We start from the raw sequence: 17503 nt of genomic DNA, 5'->3' as shown, positions 1-17503 counted from the left end.
TAGTTTGGTCATTTAATATCATGCTTTTCATTCCCAAAAGCTGGGCCCCGGTTTGGAAATGTAATGTAGGCCTAAGAGATAAATGTGATCTTGAAAAGTACAAGATATTCTTAAAAAGTTAACATGTACATATTGAGATCAAATAAACATTAAAAGCATACATTAGTGGGAATGTGAATCTGTACATTAAGACCATACATTTTCCTGAGGTACCAAGGAAGGTCCACCAGCATGAGGTAGAACTCCATGTCCCTACAGAAGAACACCAGTCCGTAACACTCACAGCCTTCTGGGCACGTGGCCGCTGTTCAAGGGACAAAAACAGCATTTTCAAATTATGCTCTGACACTGATGCAGGCTGCATCTTTTTTAATTGACTCAGAATATACACTCCACTGGAGTCTGACTCAAGGGACTAGAAGTGAATTGGAATGTTCAGGTGCGACAGCGGTGTGACTACTGCTTTTAAGCTGATTCTGGGAAAAGGATATTTGAATATCCTTAATTTCTGTTTAAACAGTCCTGAGTTGACTCCACTGAGATGGACTCCAGTGGAGTGAACTCCAAGTCGACTCTGATGTGTTTAAACCCAGCCAATAACACAGCAAGTGATAATTGATTAAAGCAAACTAAATGCATTTCAATTGGCCTGTAAATGCATATATTTTCTCATCACACTGAATTAGGGTCTAATTTAGATTCTGACATAATCGATAATGGCAAGACAGAAAAATGTGCTTCTCCTTAGTCAAATTAACTAAATACAATAAGAAGAGGAAGGAGTAAGCAACCCTGTAAAAATGAACTCTGCTACAGACACAGCAAGGAAACTTGTTGACCTTAACATGTATAAAATTATGCCACTAGGTACTACAACTTGAAAAAACAAAGTACAACTCATTACACACACATGTATGTACAATGTATATATGGTACCTTTTTGAATAGTGTAACTGATAATAATTATCTACTTAAATCAAATGGATCTCCTATCAACCAATGACAGTGGTGAGACAGAAAAATGATACTGGTTAAACCTACTACAATAGCTTTCGTCGTCTCCCTGTGCACAGTGTGGCACACCGTCACACAACTGGTCCTTAGGAACACAGTTGGTCTCCCCTCGACAACGATGGGCTCCAGGACAGATGTACGTATCTAATAGTATAATGTAGATGCAGAGTGATTAGTAGGACATTTATAAGCAATCTTTAATGACACAATAGAACTATAGCAACTTTTGTATTTCTCATTGAAAAATTGACGTTTGTCTTCAATATCTTTTGAATAGGATGTGTAGTCACTAGAAAATTTTGATAGACATATACGAGGTTGTACCATTTTGAATATGACTCCCTCAGTAAAAAAAGGGCGTCCCCGACGCCTTGGACGCCCGTCCTGGACGCTGCCCGTCGGGGACGGTTACCCGTCCCAGACGGCCGATTTGGCCAGATTAGCGAGGGACAAAAACGGCCGGGGACGCCCCCGGACGCCTCGGACCCGTCCAAATTGGCCGTTTCGACGCCCTGGACGGCGTCGGGGACGGGGTCTCGGACGGTGTCGGGGACGGTTTCTGGGACGGTTTCTGGGACGGGCATCGGGACGGGGTCGGGGACGGGCTCGGGGACGGGCTCTGGGACGGGCTCTGGGACGGGCACGGACGCCTTTACGGACGGCGCAGACGGGGTCCCGGACGCGCAGGGACGCTTTAATTAGTGGCACATACGGAATTTATGATGGCGCAAATGGGCTCTGGACGGCGTCCCGTCATAGCGGGGCGTGTACGGACGGGCGTCCGCCCGAGCCTTGGGTGGCCGTCCCGTCACGGGTGGGTTCGATAAATACACAAATCAGATCTCAAGTCATGATTATCTGAACGACGGCTAGCATTTTTGCCGCCATCAAGAAGGACGAAACGTCCAGAGCGCACGATGAAACGGCGTACAAGATCGACCTTTGAGCGGTGCGAGGGTCAGTCTCTTCCTGACGCTGCAGGGACAAAATTTTTTCGTCAACTGCAACAAAACTTAAACACTACTACGTTACATACAATGGCAAAGTTCTTTGAAGAAAAATAGTAAAAGGTGTGTAGCAAATAACGGCAGGAAACGGTACTTAGTTATGCAAAACTTTGGGGCGTTTCACGGTCTGGGAAGAGTCATCGTACCGCGCAACAGACAGATCGACTGGCGTTGCTATGTGCAGTGATTGACAGCGCCACGCGTCTGATCTGCCATGGCCTATGGGAGGAGCCAACTATTGGTTGTCGGGCTTGTTTTTTTTTCACACGCTATTCCGTCAGAAAGTGGCAAATACGACGAGGAAGGAATGCGAATAATCGTTTTGCATGGAATCCCTTCTGATAAAATTATGCACCAACTGTAACAGAAGTTTTGAAGACACAATAGGGAGACACAAGAGGAACAAGGTTGCTGGCCATATAATATTTTATTATTAGAAGTCAACGGAGGGGATAGGCCAGTTAGAATCCCCCCGCGCGCGCGCGCGTAAAGAGTTTGTTTTACAGTCGGACTTGACCTTTCCTGTACAAATAATCCCCGTGGCGAGCATGCTGGGGAATGCTGCAGCGGACGGAGATCTTCTGGAAGCTCCATATTATGATTACATGACGACAAAATATCATATTCCATTGGTTTTGTACCAGACCGTGTCCGTAGATTTACGAAATGCATCAAACTTCGAGTGATAATACTATTAGTATTAATAGTTTTGTTTACCGATCAGTCAATACTTTCTCCCTAACCCAATATTTCATATTTACATTATAATTTTCCTGAAAGTATTTTGCTGCGCTCTATATATTATATAACTTCTAATGATTTAAATCAGCATGTGTAAAAATGCCTATTTAGTTGAACAACATGTGTAAAACTGCGCTCAATTTGTATGTGTATTACTGTAAACGACACTTGATCTTTTTCATACTTGGAAGCACCCAGACAGCACGTGCTTTTCAAATACTTATTAGCTTAGACAGACTTGTATTTGTACTTTGTGGTGTGTGTATGTAATTTCGTATTCCAACGTTTCCTTTTTGTTTATACATAAATCTCGTGTCAATAATTCTAGCAACATGTTGGGAGATAGTACACGAGGCACATTGGTGCTGTTGAATTGAAACAAAAGGAGTTGTACTTGAGAGCTAGCGACTTGTCCTGTCTTCATGCGGCTGACACGAATATACAGGGTTTGTTGATATTAGCAAGGTGATTAGCTGACTTCCCAGCGCGCATAGTAGGGACTCCCCAGGACGGGAAAAGGGGGCGGAGTCTCTGGCTCGTCAATGAATGAATTAATGAATGTATTATATGACTTTTCGATGTTCTACCTCTAACATTACCAAAAATCAATCGATGTCGTCACACGCTTTCCTAGCCAATAATTGCTGAAAGGACGATAGGCTCCAGTAAATTGCTTAAATCGCCGCTGACCCAAGAAACTATTTATGGAGGTCTGACTCTAGACTCTGAGGTGATTTGAAACGATCTGGAAAGCCCCGGGTCGCTGGACATTACAAATGGGCCAAATAGAATCGATGAATAGTATTAGGGTGTATGTCAATCATTGCCGACTTTACGGCAGTTGGACATTACTGTTGCAAATTATCGTTGTGCAATAAACTTGACTTGACATTACCGAAAGAAGAAGAAGAAGGGGTAATTTGCACACAAAAATAGTATGATAGGGAGTCGGCCGGCCAGAGAGGGATTGGTACGGTATCCGGACTCCAGGAAGAATAGCTTTTGCGATTGTAATTTAAGTCTAATGGAGATCTAAATAAACAGAAAATCTGGGGAGTGCTCATCCTCTGATTTGATCCAGCTGTACAGTACACACCATGCGATCCGATACCCACAAAAGGACAGGAAAGACAGAGTGACTTGCACTGTAGATTATGTTCGACAAAATATACCAGTAAACTGTACAGTGTACTTGCATACCTTTACTACAGTTCGCGATAATGGGTATTCTGGAATGAGTACCCACTTAAGCCAACATCTGACCTACGCTGTATGATGCAACGAGGATCGATTCCGATCGCGGAAATCATGGCGCCGCCAAAATACCACACATGGTGCATAACCTCAGCCCCCTCTCTTACATGTTCATACAGTAAATAAGAATCCATAAGTGTCTTACTACTGTACATGTATCTGAGGTGTCAACAATACAGAAGCTGACAAGAAACTTCTCACATACTTGTCTACACTGATGATCTGGGGTCCTGGGATGTTTGTCCGGCAGCGACACTGGCATCTTTTTACAGGACAAATTGTAGCAGTGCCGATGTTCTCCGTCTGTTGGCGGCAAACTTGACGTACCCACCATCCGGAATGATACAGTACGAACCCTTCTGTTCCCACAACATGTCTGCCGTGTAATCCATGATACTGTAAGGTTCAGAACGCCGACGGAAAGAAGAACAAATGACTACAAACTCTACTCAACTCAACGGTTTACACAGTGTCGACGTCCGGTCAACTTTCAAATTGTACCGCCACGCAGGCGCAGTATGGCCTCTGACATTCCACCATTCCCCGTGGGTATGGCAGCCAGCCCTTCGGTTCATCTGTGTTCTGACATCCCGCTGGCAACCGAACCCGTCTGGACGTCCGGAGCCTGAGAGCCGTCCAGGATTGATTTTCGCTTTGCCTGGCGTGTAGCAAAGAAAGCACTGTGTATGACTATTTGTTATTCTCCAAGCAGAGGTTTGGGAGGGAGCTCTCACTCCCGGGAGAAGTTAAAGATTCCGGTCACTACTATCGATGCCCCCTTCCCCAACCCATGAATAACTATTTGTATCTAGCTGTAGGGAGGCCCAGAGAGTCCAGAAAATGTTCAAAGTGTTTTATATGATCCTTTTTTGCCTGACGTCTTGCATCCGTCGCCTTAGGGGCGATGCTTCATAACGCTGAGTCCTTGATTCCTTGATGTGACTCAGAACGTGACGTGCCATGTTGTGAAGACGAACGTCGACGATCTGTTGGTTTGTAATTCTCGGACCACAACACATTTTATCTATATTGACATATTAATATACCAGAGCATCGGATTTTGTATAGCGTGATGGTAATGCGGATATATAGTAATAGTTCCAGTGAAGTAACATTGCTATCAATAAAACGACTACGAGCATTACGATCCAAATACATGTATTACGTAACTGGAAACAGGTTGGGATATTGTGTTTAGTTCTAGAGTTATGACTGTTTAAAATTTGAACTTCAGAATTAGGGTTAGGGCAATGGGTGGTCTCAGTGGGCTAACTTTGGTGTCGTTAGAAAGGCGATAACGTCCGCATCACAAAACTAAAAACCGTTTTGAAATATCGTCTTTCGTTCTAGAGTTATGACTGTTTAAAATTTGAACTTCAGAATTAGGGTTAGGGCAATGGGTGGTCTCAGTGGGCTAACTTTGGTGTCGTTAGAAAGGCGCTAACGTCCGCATCACAAAACTAAAAACCGTTTTGAAATATCGTCTTTCGTTCTAGAGTTATGACTGTTTAAAATTTGACCTTCAGAATTAGGGTTAGGGCAATGGGTGGTCTCAGTGGGCTAACTTTGGTGTCGTTAGAAAGGCGCTAACGCCCGCATCACAAAACTAAAAACCGTTTTGAAATATCGTCTTTCGTTCTAGAGTTATGACTGTTTAAAATTTGACCTTCAGAATTAGGGTTAGGGCAATGGGTGGTCTCAGTGGGCTAACTTTGGTGTCGTTAGAAAGGCGCTAACGTCCGCATTACAAAACTAAAAACCATTTTGAAAAATCGTCTTTCGTTCTAGAGTTATGACTGTTGCATTGCCGACACAGGTTTGCGTAATAGTTTCAAAGACTATTGAACTTGCCATAAAACATAAAACATGCAGGTTTACGATATTCACACAATATTTGAATCCTAGTCATTGATCTAAGAGGACGACAAGCGTTGTGACATGTCAGAATAATGTCTAAACAATTTTCAACATTTTTATGGCGGAAATGTGGATTTGCTATAGTATCGTGTACCATAGCCACGGGTAGAAAACTCATCGTTCAGTTGCGTTTGAGCTTCAAATGTTGACTTAAGTTTAAAAAATAACAGGTAACCACCTTTAACATCACATCACAAAGGTCTTTGTCATTATTTTTGACGGTATGAAGATTTCAGTTTACTGCAGGGTTTCTCTGGTTTCGTATCAATTCACAACATGACCTGGATTGAAAGACGAAATAACATTGTATGCTTGTGATGTGCCTTGTACAAACAGAAAAAGTGTCAAAACACCAGATTTGTCTTCCAAGACATACAATGCGGTCACTACGGAGGATGATACTCAGGCTAGGTTTTCTAATCCTACCCGATAAAAAGGAACACATCCCGAGCAAAATATTTATGTACATACAGATCCCCGGTACTGAGAATAAGGCTGCCAAGTGGTACAGTTGCAACCAAACTTGCGTGATGATTTCAAGCGTTTAAACCATCAACAGAACATATCAAATATCTAAACAAAAAACACTCACAAGCCACGTTAGGTCTTGTCATTTAGCCTTGAGGATGATAGATGTGTTCAAAGGAAACAACAATCCTGAAACGGTTGTCAACATTTTTGTCGTCATAACACTTACAGCACATCTTATGTTAACATTGTTTTTTTGGCTTTTACTTTGCATACGATATTCAAATCAAACAAGAATGTTGCGAATTGATAGTAAATGTGATGAATGTTGCAGCACATGTTTACTATGATAACACCCAAGACAATGTCTATCGGTATCTGTGTAGAGCTATAGAATAAAATTGTCAGTCGTATTTTTTCTTAAATCAACATTTGAAAGTTCAGCATAATCCTCTGATTCACCTACCACGTGATGGCCTGGTATCAATCATCCGGCAAAATATTTATGTACATACAGGTACGCATACCATAGCCCCTACTTAAGAATTCTTTCTTGTCAATCACAAGGATATTGGAGAAGCAAACAGAAATCTCTAGGAAGGTATTAGATAGAGGCAAAACCGCTTTTACCTGCTGTGACTACAGGCACCAAGGTTCTTTCATTTTCCTCTGAAAAGGTAACATTTTTTGCAAGAATTGCGCCGTTAACTCCACTGTTGATTTTCGATTCTTACTTCACATCGACCTATCAACATAGAGACATACAAATAGATGACAGTCTGAATGTTGTTGATATTTATATTATTTACAATTTAAACACACGCGCGCACGTACATACATACATACAAAAACACACGCGCGATGCTGGATTATTGGACAAGTGGTAAGTTTACCCTTCCAAGGCTATATGTGCGCGCTGTTCTCTGGTTGCTACTTTGATCTCATCGTCCCTCGTTCTGTTTGAAAGTACAGCCCGTTCATCTGCCATACAACAGGTGTGTGGCGAGTGGTGCATCCATGTGTATTATCGGCGGGTTTTGAGGACTTAAAAGGTAACATTTATCAAGAATCGTACAAAAATGTATCAGATATTGCTCTTGTCCAATTACTGGTTCAATACGTTTGATTGAAAATATTTACAAACAACCAAATTTTTTTTCTATCCTAGCGACATTTATAACAACCGCGGCAATTTCCCCAAATCTCTATAGCAGCATCGGAGTTTTCGTACATTGTGAAAGAAATCGCCAAAAAAGTTGCAAATTTAACGTGAGCTTATTAAACACTCGTGACGCTCGAACGCAGGGCGATATTTGAAAACATTTTCCAGAACTGGAACAGAATTGCTGCACGTTCGTCCCCTCTAAGATTCAAACTCAATACATCCCATAATGGAAGGAAAATGTTGAGAATAGTTTCCGGTATATTCTCAAATTTCTATAAGCATCAGTCATCGTTTTAGATTGACGAACAGGTCTAACAGCATGTGTGAATTATGTTGACTTGAATGTTGAATGTTGTTTGAACACCAGCGGTCATTTGAAACCGGCCATCGCACCGCCCTTTTGTTTGGCATTGTGGCGACATTCAGATGTGCGATTGTCCAACATGTTGAAATGTGTTCAGGATGCTAAGTAATTTGCCTAGCCTGACGTCCATGCAACCGTATTATAGTTCCCGACTCTCTTCTGTCCTCTCTGAAAATGCGTATTTCCAGCGAGGATCTAAGATACTCGGGAGCTATGATATGACTGGATACTAGGCTAGCATTTGCCTTTGTTCGTTTTGAGAGTACTATGTTGAGAGGCCTTACGTTGCATTAACTTGCGTCCATTAACTAAACAACAAGTTTACTGTGAGCATTTGTAAAATGTTTATTCTAAATCAGATATTTCGCTGGAACTGTAGCAGTGAGGTCCAGCTTTACTCAAAATTGCATCAGACACAAAGCGCTGGATCTTTCTGTGTAGCTCAAGCACTTTTAGCTTTGTAAGACTGAATGAATACATTTGTTGGACATTTTGACTGGAAATGAAGTAAGGTACCTTGTCGGTGGAACTCTATTCCTAATCTATACTGCTATGTGTCAGATGAAGTTGTACAGTCATAACTACCTACAAAAACCATATTGAGGACCGACAACATATGATCTTTGGGAACAGGTGGTTGTCACTGCAGACAGGATGCTTTGAAACTGTGTCAATGGAAAAATATCTTTCTGACCACCAAAATGTGGTCACATTGTTCAGCAGTGAAGAAGTCATCTTTTAAACAATATGTCCATAGGCCGCTTTCCTTCTAGACGGCGATCGCGCTGCTACCTCTCTGCAACCTGACGTTCAGGACAGACTGTGCACAGTGTGCGATGAAACCCCTGTAATACCCGCCTCACATTATATACGATCTTCGGACGTACTTCGCGATCGCAGGAAGGTCGGCTGATTTTAAGATCTTAAGATGGTCTTGCGTATTTTTCGCCCAAAACCTGTTCCCCTCACATGTAAGCGAGCCTCGTGCGATCGACGGTGAATAAATCTATGGTAATGAACCTCCCATGACCTCTTGCGCGCGGACAAGGGAACACAAAACGTTCCTCGAAAAAGGCAAGAGATCAATAAATGTTGCTCATTTTGTTGTCTGAATCTTTTTAACCAATGAATGGCATGCGCGGGCATAATAGAAATGACACAAGAGAGGAAAGTGCGTCACAAAGCCAGCCTACATACTGCCACAGGGGCCACAATGTTAGAATTACCCTCACATTCCCAGAAATTCAATATTTGTAAACAATCGGGTGAACGTCGCCCGAACGTCGCCCGACTAACGGGCGTTCCCATCCGATTTGCGTTCGATGATTAATAACTATGTCTGTGCTCGCCTATCGGTCTTCAATCGTTGGATTGACGCTAGACTATTGACCGATACCCTTGCGAGGTACGCAGGATTTGCACGCACGATCTGCGACTCGGTAACGAGCTCTGCGATCTCAAAGATCTCCTGCGACTTGTCGCTTATGTTAAGAACATGTTTCGCTGCACCGCGAACTTATTTTTGTACTTCTTTGTTACTGTATCAGATTTATTTCCAATACGGGCAACCTTAAGATCTATATCATCTACAGTTGATCCCAAAAATAGGAGACATGATGTTACAAACTTTGTCGCTAATGTTGTCATTTGGACATTCCAGTATACCATTCAAAATAAGTCTCTGCATCGAATATTGGTTCCTAGTATCTCACTACAATAATGTAAAATAGGTTTGACTAGGCTGTTCAACAAATCTAGGGAGAGGGAGATAGACGGATTGTAGTTAGATGCCAATAGAGATTTAAGTTTAAACGATGCACGAAGGGCTTTTAATTTGATTTGCTTAGTAGCACGATGGAAAGATCCCGATTGGGGAAATGTATAAGAGCCTGTGATGTTTAAGGTCTGTCCCGGTGTTGCAAAGGGGAGCGCTGATTTTTTTTTGTATTCTCGTCCATTTTTTTTAGAAAACCATGACTTTGGTTTTATCCCTGCTGTCGATGGATAGTTTCCACAGGGAGCAGTACACATCTAGTCCTTTGAGACACTCCTTTATACCCCTGTCACAATATATACGATATTTGTACGTACTTCGCGATCGCTGACAGGTAGGCAAATTTTATGATATTAAGATGGTCTTGCGTATTTCTCGCCCCAAAACTGTCCCTGTAACATATACGCGAGGCTCGTGCGATCGCCGGTGAATACGTCTATGATAATAAACCTCCCATGTCCTCTTGCACGAGGACAAGGTAATATGAAACGTTCCTCACAAATAAGCCATATATCAATAAATGTTGCTTATTTTGTTGTCGGAATCTTTTAAAACAATTAATGAAATGCGCGGGCATAATAGAAATGACGAAAGAAAAGAAAGTGTTTTACAAAGCCAGCATTCATATTGCCACAGGGGTCACAATGTCTGAAGTACCCCCACATTCCCAGAAATTCAACATTTGCAAACAAACGGAAGTCGGGCGAACGTCGCACGAACGTCGACCGGCTGACGGGCGTTCGCCATCCGCCTTGCGCTCGATAATTAATAACTAGGTCTGTGCTCGCCTATCAGCTAGACAATGATTGCTTATAGTTGCACTTAAAGTGAAAGATGGCGCCGAGAAAGAAGCAGACAAAGGTGCAAGAAGAGTGCGTCTTTGTAGAGAAAAAAATCCAGAAAATGTCGACCGATACCCACGACCGGTACGCACGGTAACGAGTTCTGCGATTTCAGAGATCTCCTGCGACTTGTCGCTTATGTTAAGAACATGTTTAGCTGCACCTCGACCATCGTACGACCCCTGAAAATCGCCGGCGATCCCGAAAAATCGCGGGATGATCTTACTCAAATGTCAATTAAAGCTCGCAGAATCGTCGTCCGATCGATTTTCACCAAATTTGACAGGGGAATAAGACCTGCTTCTGAACTGAACAGGAGCACGAGATCGTCTGCCCAGAGCTATTATGTTTAGAGGCGTATTTCGTTTGTTGCCGCGACTGTCGTCTGGATATCTGACTCCAGAGTGGTGGACGCCAGTTTCCTAACTCTGAGTTCACCAATATTTTGACAGAAGTAAAGCACACCAAATTTGTAAACACAAGGAGTGTATGATATGTATAGTCAAACTTTCCTACAATAAGTTTTGTTACGTGTACTTTACAGCTAACGTTCTATAAGACTTGTAATGGCGTATATGCGACGGGAACCTATTCAGAAACCCATTTAGAAGGTTGCAACGTTGAAACCTAATTAGAACAAGTTACTTTTGATTCATGTTCCACAATAGTCAAAATTTTTGCTCACGCGTTTAAAGATAGAGAAAGGGTTGTATTATAAGCAATGCACGAAATAACTTTTGAAGTATGCGTGACGCAGGTTTGAAGACATAAAATTATTTCAAACAGACCATTCGTAGATAACGACAAAGGTGGGTTGTTTAGTCGAAATATTGTTTAACTTATAAGAACAGAACTTACATATGTGATAACAAGTGGATGTTCATAGTCTTACAGGTAATGAAAGAATCAAGCTCCAATTTTAAACAATAACATTGATAGTACAATGTACTATAGTAAGATTTGAATGCATTGTGGTTTTCGGAGCCAGTGTTTTTGTCTGACATGTTTGTTACCTATCCCGGTGTGAATTCTATTATTGTGAAAAGTGCAATTCAGTTAACTAAATGTACCCAATTTCATCAGTGTCCATCACAGACTTCTCGATTGTGAGTTATACTGTTCACACACACACACACACACACACACACACACACACACGTACGCACGCACGCACACACACACACGCGCACGCACGCACGCACACACACACACACGAGATCGCGTTGTGAAATCGGCTGCGCGTTGGGCTCAGGCCCTGTGAAGAGGTACCGAGTTCGAATCCTGCCATGTCATCGATTTTGTGCCCTTGGGAAAGGCACTTTACACAACTTTGACTCAGGTGAAAATGAGTACCTAGTAGCTGTGGCTAGTGGCAGGCCTTTGCCGGGCAGTGGAAGGCCTTAGGGATATGTTCGGGTAAGGCGCACCCGTTTTCCAGGAGCCAGGATAGAAGGAACCCAATGTATCTTTGGTCGGAAGTACTCCTAGGAGACGGATTCTCCAGATAACAAAGCTGTCTTACCTGTGGCTGTTCCTACACCTGCAGGACTATGAGCGTCATTAGACGACAGAGTGGAGAATGAATTGCACACCCGTCCTTCACCTTGAAAGGGTTATGTGCAGGTTGTAGAACAGTCGAATTCACGCAAGGCGGATCTGTTCACTTTGGCGAAGTGCAGATTTTCTGCTGTGTAAATGAAGCTTATTTTGCAGTGTTGAAAGATCTGGTGCCAGTCGCAGACCCGTTGATCGATTTTGAAAGTGTACATAACCCTATTGTCAAAGAAGCTTAAGCACTTCGATCGGCGGGACGTCAGCAGGTCATTGAGATCACTGAAACAAACACATGTCGGGCCGTACCGATCTCTTCCTTGATAAGGAAGTGTGTTCTAATGAACGTGGAATCTGCCGGGAATGACCCATCGAAATTGTATATTGGAAGATTTCCAAATGTTGTTGAGCCGGATTAGTCATTCCCGTAACCTGGAATCCAGTCTACTTGTGGCACGACCTACCGTAGTTTAAGTGCAGGCTCTCTACGGGGCGTGTAGGTCTGAGCCGCCGAGACAATCATTCACACCCGGTAGGATGTTCACGCGATTGGAATTTACAGTGGGAGTTAATTACTGCTGGCCGGCTAATTATCCCACTGGGCTAAAGTCTAACCGCGTAAAAATCCTACCGCATGTGGCCGATTATCCCGACGGCTGGGACCTACACTGGCCCGTACAAAGCCTGCACTAACTACGGTAGTCCAGGCCACAAGTACACTAGATTCCAGGTCATTCCCGATGGATTCCACTAAGCCCGACATGTGTTTGACTCAGTGGATAACTTTGTTTGACTTGCAATGCGACTGGAACCTAAATCTTTCAACACTGCAAATACCTTACTGCACTTCGTTAAAGTAAACATGTCCGTCTTGTGTGAATTCGACTGTTCACGTTTGGAGCTGCATTCCTAAGAGGGATATGGTTAATTGATATTTTTCCTACTAGCCAACATCTATTGAAATCAAGAAGGGCAGACGTCAGAGTTGAGCATAGAGGGCTCAAAATGGGATTATACTGCAATGTGCTTGAAAATCAATGCTCTTCTGCCAATTTTTGGTCCAATTTGACTAAAAAGGTAGGGTATGAGCAATATGAGCTTTCCTATATGGCGTAAGGACAGATTGAGTTGTTGGGTCATGCAGATAAAACGGGTCAAAGGTGAGATTCCTTTCAGTAATAGAATTTTCATCAATCAGTGACTGTTATCAAAGGTAACTACACGTACCTCCAACTTTTCGATGGCTATCAGTTCATATTGGTCACTAGTGACCTAGTTCTCGCGAGAGTTGTGTAGTTACCTATGATAACAGTCACTGGTTGATGAAAATTCTATTAACTGTGTACATACGTGACTAATGAATCTCTTCAACGAGATTCCTTTCGTAGCGCGAGTTTATTTTTGTACTCAGAGTTTGACCGGAACATTCCCATTTTGTATTTGAATGGTAATAAAGTAGACCAGTTGACTTTCTGGTCGAGAATGATTTTTAAGATTGAAGGACGGTTTACGTCTTTACGGTACTTTAATGACGACCTGTTTCGGTGAATTGAGCAGCCCTAACTTTGATGTCTGCCCATAACCACCTGACCGCATTGTAAATGCTGCTTATAAGATCATTTTGTTGTATATATGTATCACTGGGAGCCCAAACATCGGCTCCCGATCCTCCAGCCTTGTCGTGGTGTGAGGGCCCGAATGTACCAATTTCCTTGTCCTGGGGTAGGTGGCAAGTTCCTACTCTGTAACCTCGAATGAGGGGGTGGAAATTGGGTAGTCGCCAAATGGAGGATCCAACTCCGCCGTTGCCGGTGTCCCAAGCCCGGATGTGAAAGAGAGAAGGTTGTGCGCTGGGTCAGCATCCCGCCACGTGAAAGTTGCAGTGCTACTGAAACGCTGACGAACTTAGAAAGTTATTCTTCTTCGGGCGTGGAACTGAGGACTGGGGCAGAACCCCACATGACGAGTGGAAATGAAAGCCGAGAGGAAGTTTCCGTTCTGAGGGAGTCCTTGGCAACACCCCAACAACCACTTAGAATTGCAGCCTGGAATGTGCGAACCATGTACGAGACAGGCAAAACACTACAAGTCGTAAAAGAGATGGAGAGGTACAGGTTGAGTATCCTTGGTGTAAGCGAAATGAGATGGACAGACTCAGGCATGATAACGCTCAACTCAGGTCAAACAGTCTGTTACTCAGGTAAGACAGATGGTCAACACCAGGAAGGCGTAGGCATTATCATGGACAAAGAGGCAAGGAAAAGCCTGCTAGGATGGGAACCAGTTAGTCCGCGTATTATAAGAGCGAGGTTTTATTCAAGATACATTAAGACAACCATTATTCAATGTTACGCGCCAACCGAACAGGCAACGGAAGAGGACAAAGATCTCTTCTACAGCAGCCTTCAGGACCAGATAGACCAAACTCCACGGCACGACATTCTCATCCTGATGGGGGATTTCAACGCCAAAGTCGGTACAGAGAATGTAGGTTACGAAGCCTGCATGGGAAAAGAAGGTGTCGGTGAGAGGAACGACAATGGTCAAAGACTGGTAGATGTATGCATGGAGAATGGTCTTGTCATCCGGGGGCACAATCATTTAAACACAAGAACATCCACAAGCTGTCTTGGTATCCCCAGATGGGAGAACGAGTAACCAGATTGATCACATATGTATCAACGCAAAGTGGAGGAAGTCCTTGAGAGACGTCAAGGCCATTAGAGGTGCTGATGCAAGCAGCGATCACCACCTGATGTTGTGCAAACTACAACTGAAACTTAGGAAGGCAAGCAAGGGCAAGAATGATCCACTCTTCGACTCTGGGAAGCTCAAAGACCTAGCGGTAAAGGAACAGTTCACCGTGGAGCTCAAGAATAGGTTTCAGGTACTCGAGGACATACCGGTTGATGACATAAATGCCAGATGTGAGGGTATACACAAAGTCTTTACAGATACCAGTAAGGCAGTACTAGGATACCGTAAACGAGAGAGGAAGGAGTGGCTATCAGAGACCACTTGGAACCTGGTACAAGAAAGGAAGGCAGCTAAGCAACACATGTTGAATGGAAGCGAGAGACAGAGGGCTGCAGCAGCCAAGACCTACCAAGCAAAGAACAAAGAAGTGAAAAGAAGTGCCAGAAGAGACAAACGTGTGTATATGGATAGCTTAGCAACTGAGGCACAACAAGCAGCAGAGAAGGGTGATACTAGGACCGTGTATAAAATCACTAAACAGCTATCAGGAGATCTCAAAAACAGGGCCGCAGCAGTAAAAGACAAGAACGGGAAAGTACTCATGGAGGGAAAAGACCAGTTGGACAGATGGGCAGAACACTTCAGAGAAACATTAAACAGACCTCCCCCCGAGTCCGAAGCGACCATCGAGGATATGGGGTTTAACATAGAGATGAAACGTGGTCCTATCACACTTCAGGAGATTGTAAATGCCATAAAAGAAACGAAGGCAAACAGAGCCCCAGGTGAAGACAGAGTAACAGCTGACATGCTGAAAGTAGACCCAGTAGCAACTGCCAGAGGTCTAATAACACTCTTTAACCAAGTCTGGTACGAAGAAACGGTACCAGAAGCTTGGAAAAGAGGGATAATAGTAAAACTGCCAAAGAAGGGTGATCTATCGGTTTGTGGAAATTGGAGAGGTATTAATCTCCTGTCAGTTACAGGTAAGATCTTTTGTCGAGTCCTACTACAGCGTACAAGACGCTCCATTGACAAGATACTGAGAGAGGAACAGGCCGGATTTAGAAGTGGCAGGGGATGTATAGACCAGATTTTTGTCCTACGCACCATCGTTGAGCAGTCTCTAGAATGGAACTCTTCTCTTTACATTAATTTTATTGATTTTGAGAAGGCATTTGACAGTATACACCACCCTTCTTTATGGAAAATACTGCAAGCATACGGATTTCCATTTAAATTCATAAACATCTTAAAAGACATGTATGCTGACAACCAGTGTTGCGTCCGTCATGACGGCCAGCACAGCGAGTGGTTCCACGTAAAGACAGGAGTCAGACAGGGATGTGTGATCTCACCTACTCTCTTCCTTGTCGTCATCGACTGGGTGATGAGAAGAGCCACTGCAGGACATCCAAGAGGGATTGTCTGGGGTCTCACATCCAGATTGGAAGACTGCGACTTCGCAGACGACATAGCTCTACTGTCACACGCGCAAAGAGACATACAAGAGAAAACAAACAACGTGGACCAACAAGCAAGTAGTGTGGGCCTCAAGACACACCAAGATAAGACCAAGATATTAAAAGTAAAGAGCAAGAGTACAGTAAAGACGACCATTCGTGGACAGGACTTAGAGGAAGTACAGGACTTTAAGTATCTTGGTAGCTACATCTCATCTGACAGCAACATAGAGAAGGAAGTCTCCACCAGAATTGGGATGGCAGCACAAGCCTTTAACAAGCTGAGAAACATCTGGAAAGCATCGACCTTGAAGCAAAAGACCAAGCTGAGGATATACAGATCAAACGTCCGTTCAGTCCTTCTATATGCAGCAGAAACTTGGAGAACAAATAAAAAGATCGAGCAGCGCATTAGGGGTTTTGAAAGTAGATGCCTCAGGAGAATCCTGAAAATACGTTGGGAGCAAAGAGTCTCCAACAAGGAGGTTGCCGAACGTACAGGAATTCCCAACATCGTTGAGGAAATAAAACGCAGACGTTGGAAGTGGTTGGGGCACGTGCTGCGTATGCACAAAAACAGACACCCTTATGTCGCCCTCAAATGGACTCCTCAAGGGAAGCGAAGCAGAGGCAGGCCTCTAGGGACCTGGAGAAGGACGGTTGAAGGGGAGATGAAGGCAGCACGTAAGACCTGGCACGAAGTTAGATGGATGGCCCAAGATAGGAAGGACTGGAAGAAGTTCGTCAGTGCCTTATGCTCCACCAAAGGGAGCGAAGAGGATTAGGTAGGTAGGTAGGTATGTAAGGACGGGACCGCAGTGTAAACAAGGCAAGTACTAACTTTAGAGTCTATATAGTGAAAAACGCTTTACATTCAGGACCGATCTGCGACATCTACTTGAAAAGCTTGACTAGTGAGTGAGTGCCAGTCAGAATTATGTAACACCACACGGTCGACTAAGCGTCGGTCTTGAATAAAGTATTTGGTAGTGTACAAACATCTGGTTATCCTATATCATATATGCAATTTTAACTTTGTACACAAACGTTGTCGATGCAAATACATTGGATGTAAATAGATTTCAAAGTGTACATGGGTTTGTCTGAAACAACGAAAGGGGCGATATATTGTTCTTTTAGCTATTTCTGTTCTACTCGCCCCTCTCTTGTGTTTCATGTCATCAGATCAAGCCTATAGATATAAGAAAACAGCATTGTTATTTGTAATCTGGTAAATTTTAAATTT

At 43.4% G+C, this 17503-nt stretch overlaps 1 protein-coding gene across 1 annotated transcript in view; it reads right to left on the bottom strand.

Annotated features, from left to right (window-relative positions):
• The window catches only part of LOC118405650 (G-protein coupled receptor GRL101-like), a 33971-nt gene that overhangs the window by 8074 nt on the left and 8394 nt on the right, over positions 1–17503 (bottom strand). Inside the window, exons 2-3 of the mRNA XM_035805222.1 lie at positions 1042–1158; positions 199–304 (exon numbers count right to left, since the gene is read on the bottom strand). Coding sequence (XP_035661115.1) covers positions 199–304; positions 1042–1158 — 223 coding nt within the window. The remainder of the gene's footprint in view (positions 1–198; positions 305–1041; positions 1159–17503) is intronic.

The sequence above is a fragment of the Branchiostoma floridae genome, chromosome 18 (assembly GCF_000003815.2).
Source record: "Branchiostoma floridae strain S238N-H82 chromosome 18, Bfl_VNyyK, whole genome shotgun sequence".
Lineage (NCBI taxonomy): Eukaryota > Metazoa > Chordata > Leptocardii > Amphioxiformes > Branchiostomatidae > Branchiostoma > Branchiostoma floridae.
The sequence above is the reverse complement of the archived record's forward strand: the minus strand, read 5'-3'. Positions and strand labels throughout refer to the sequence as shown.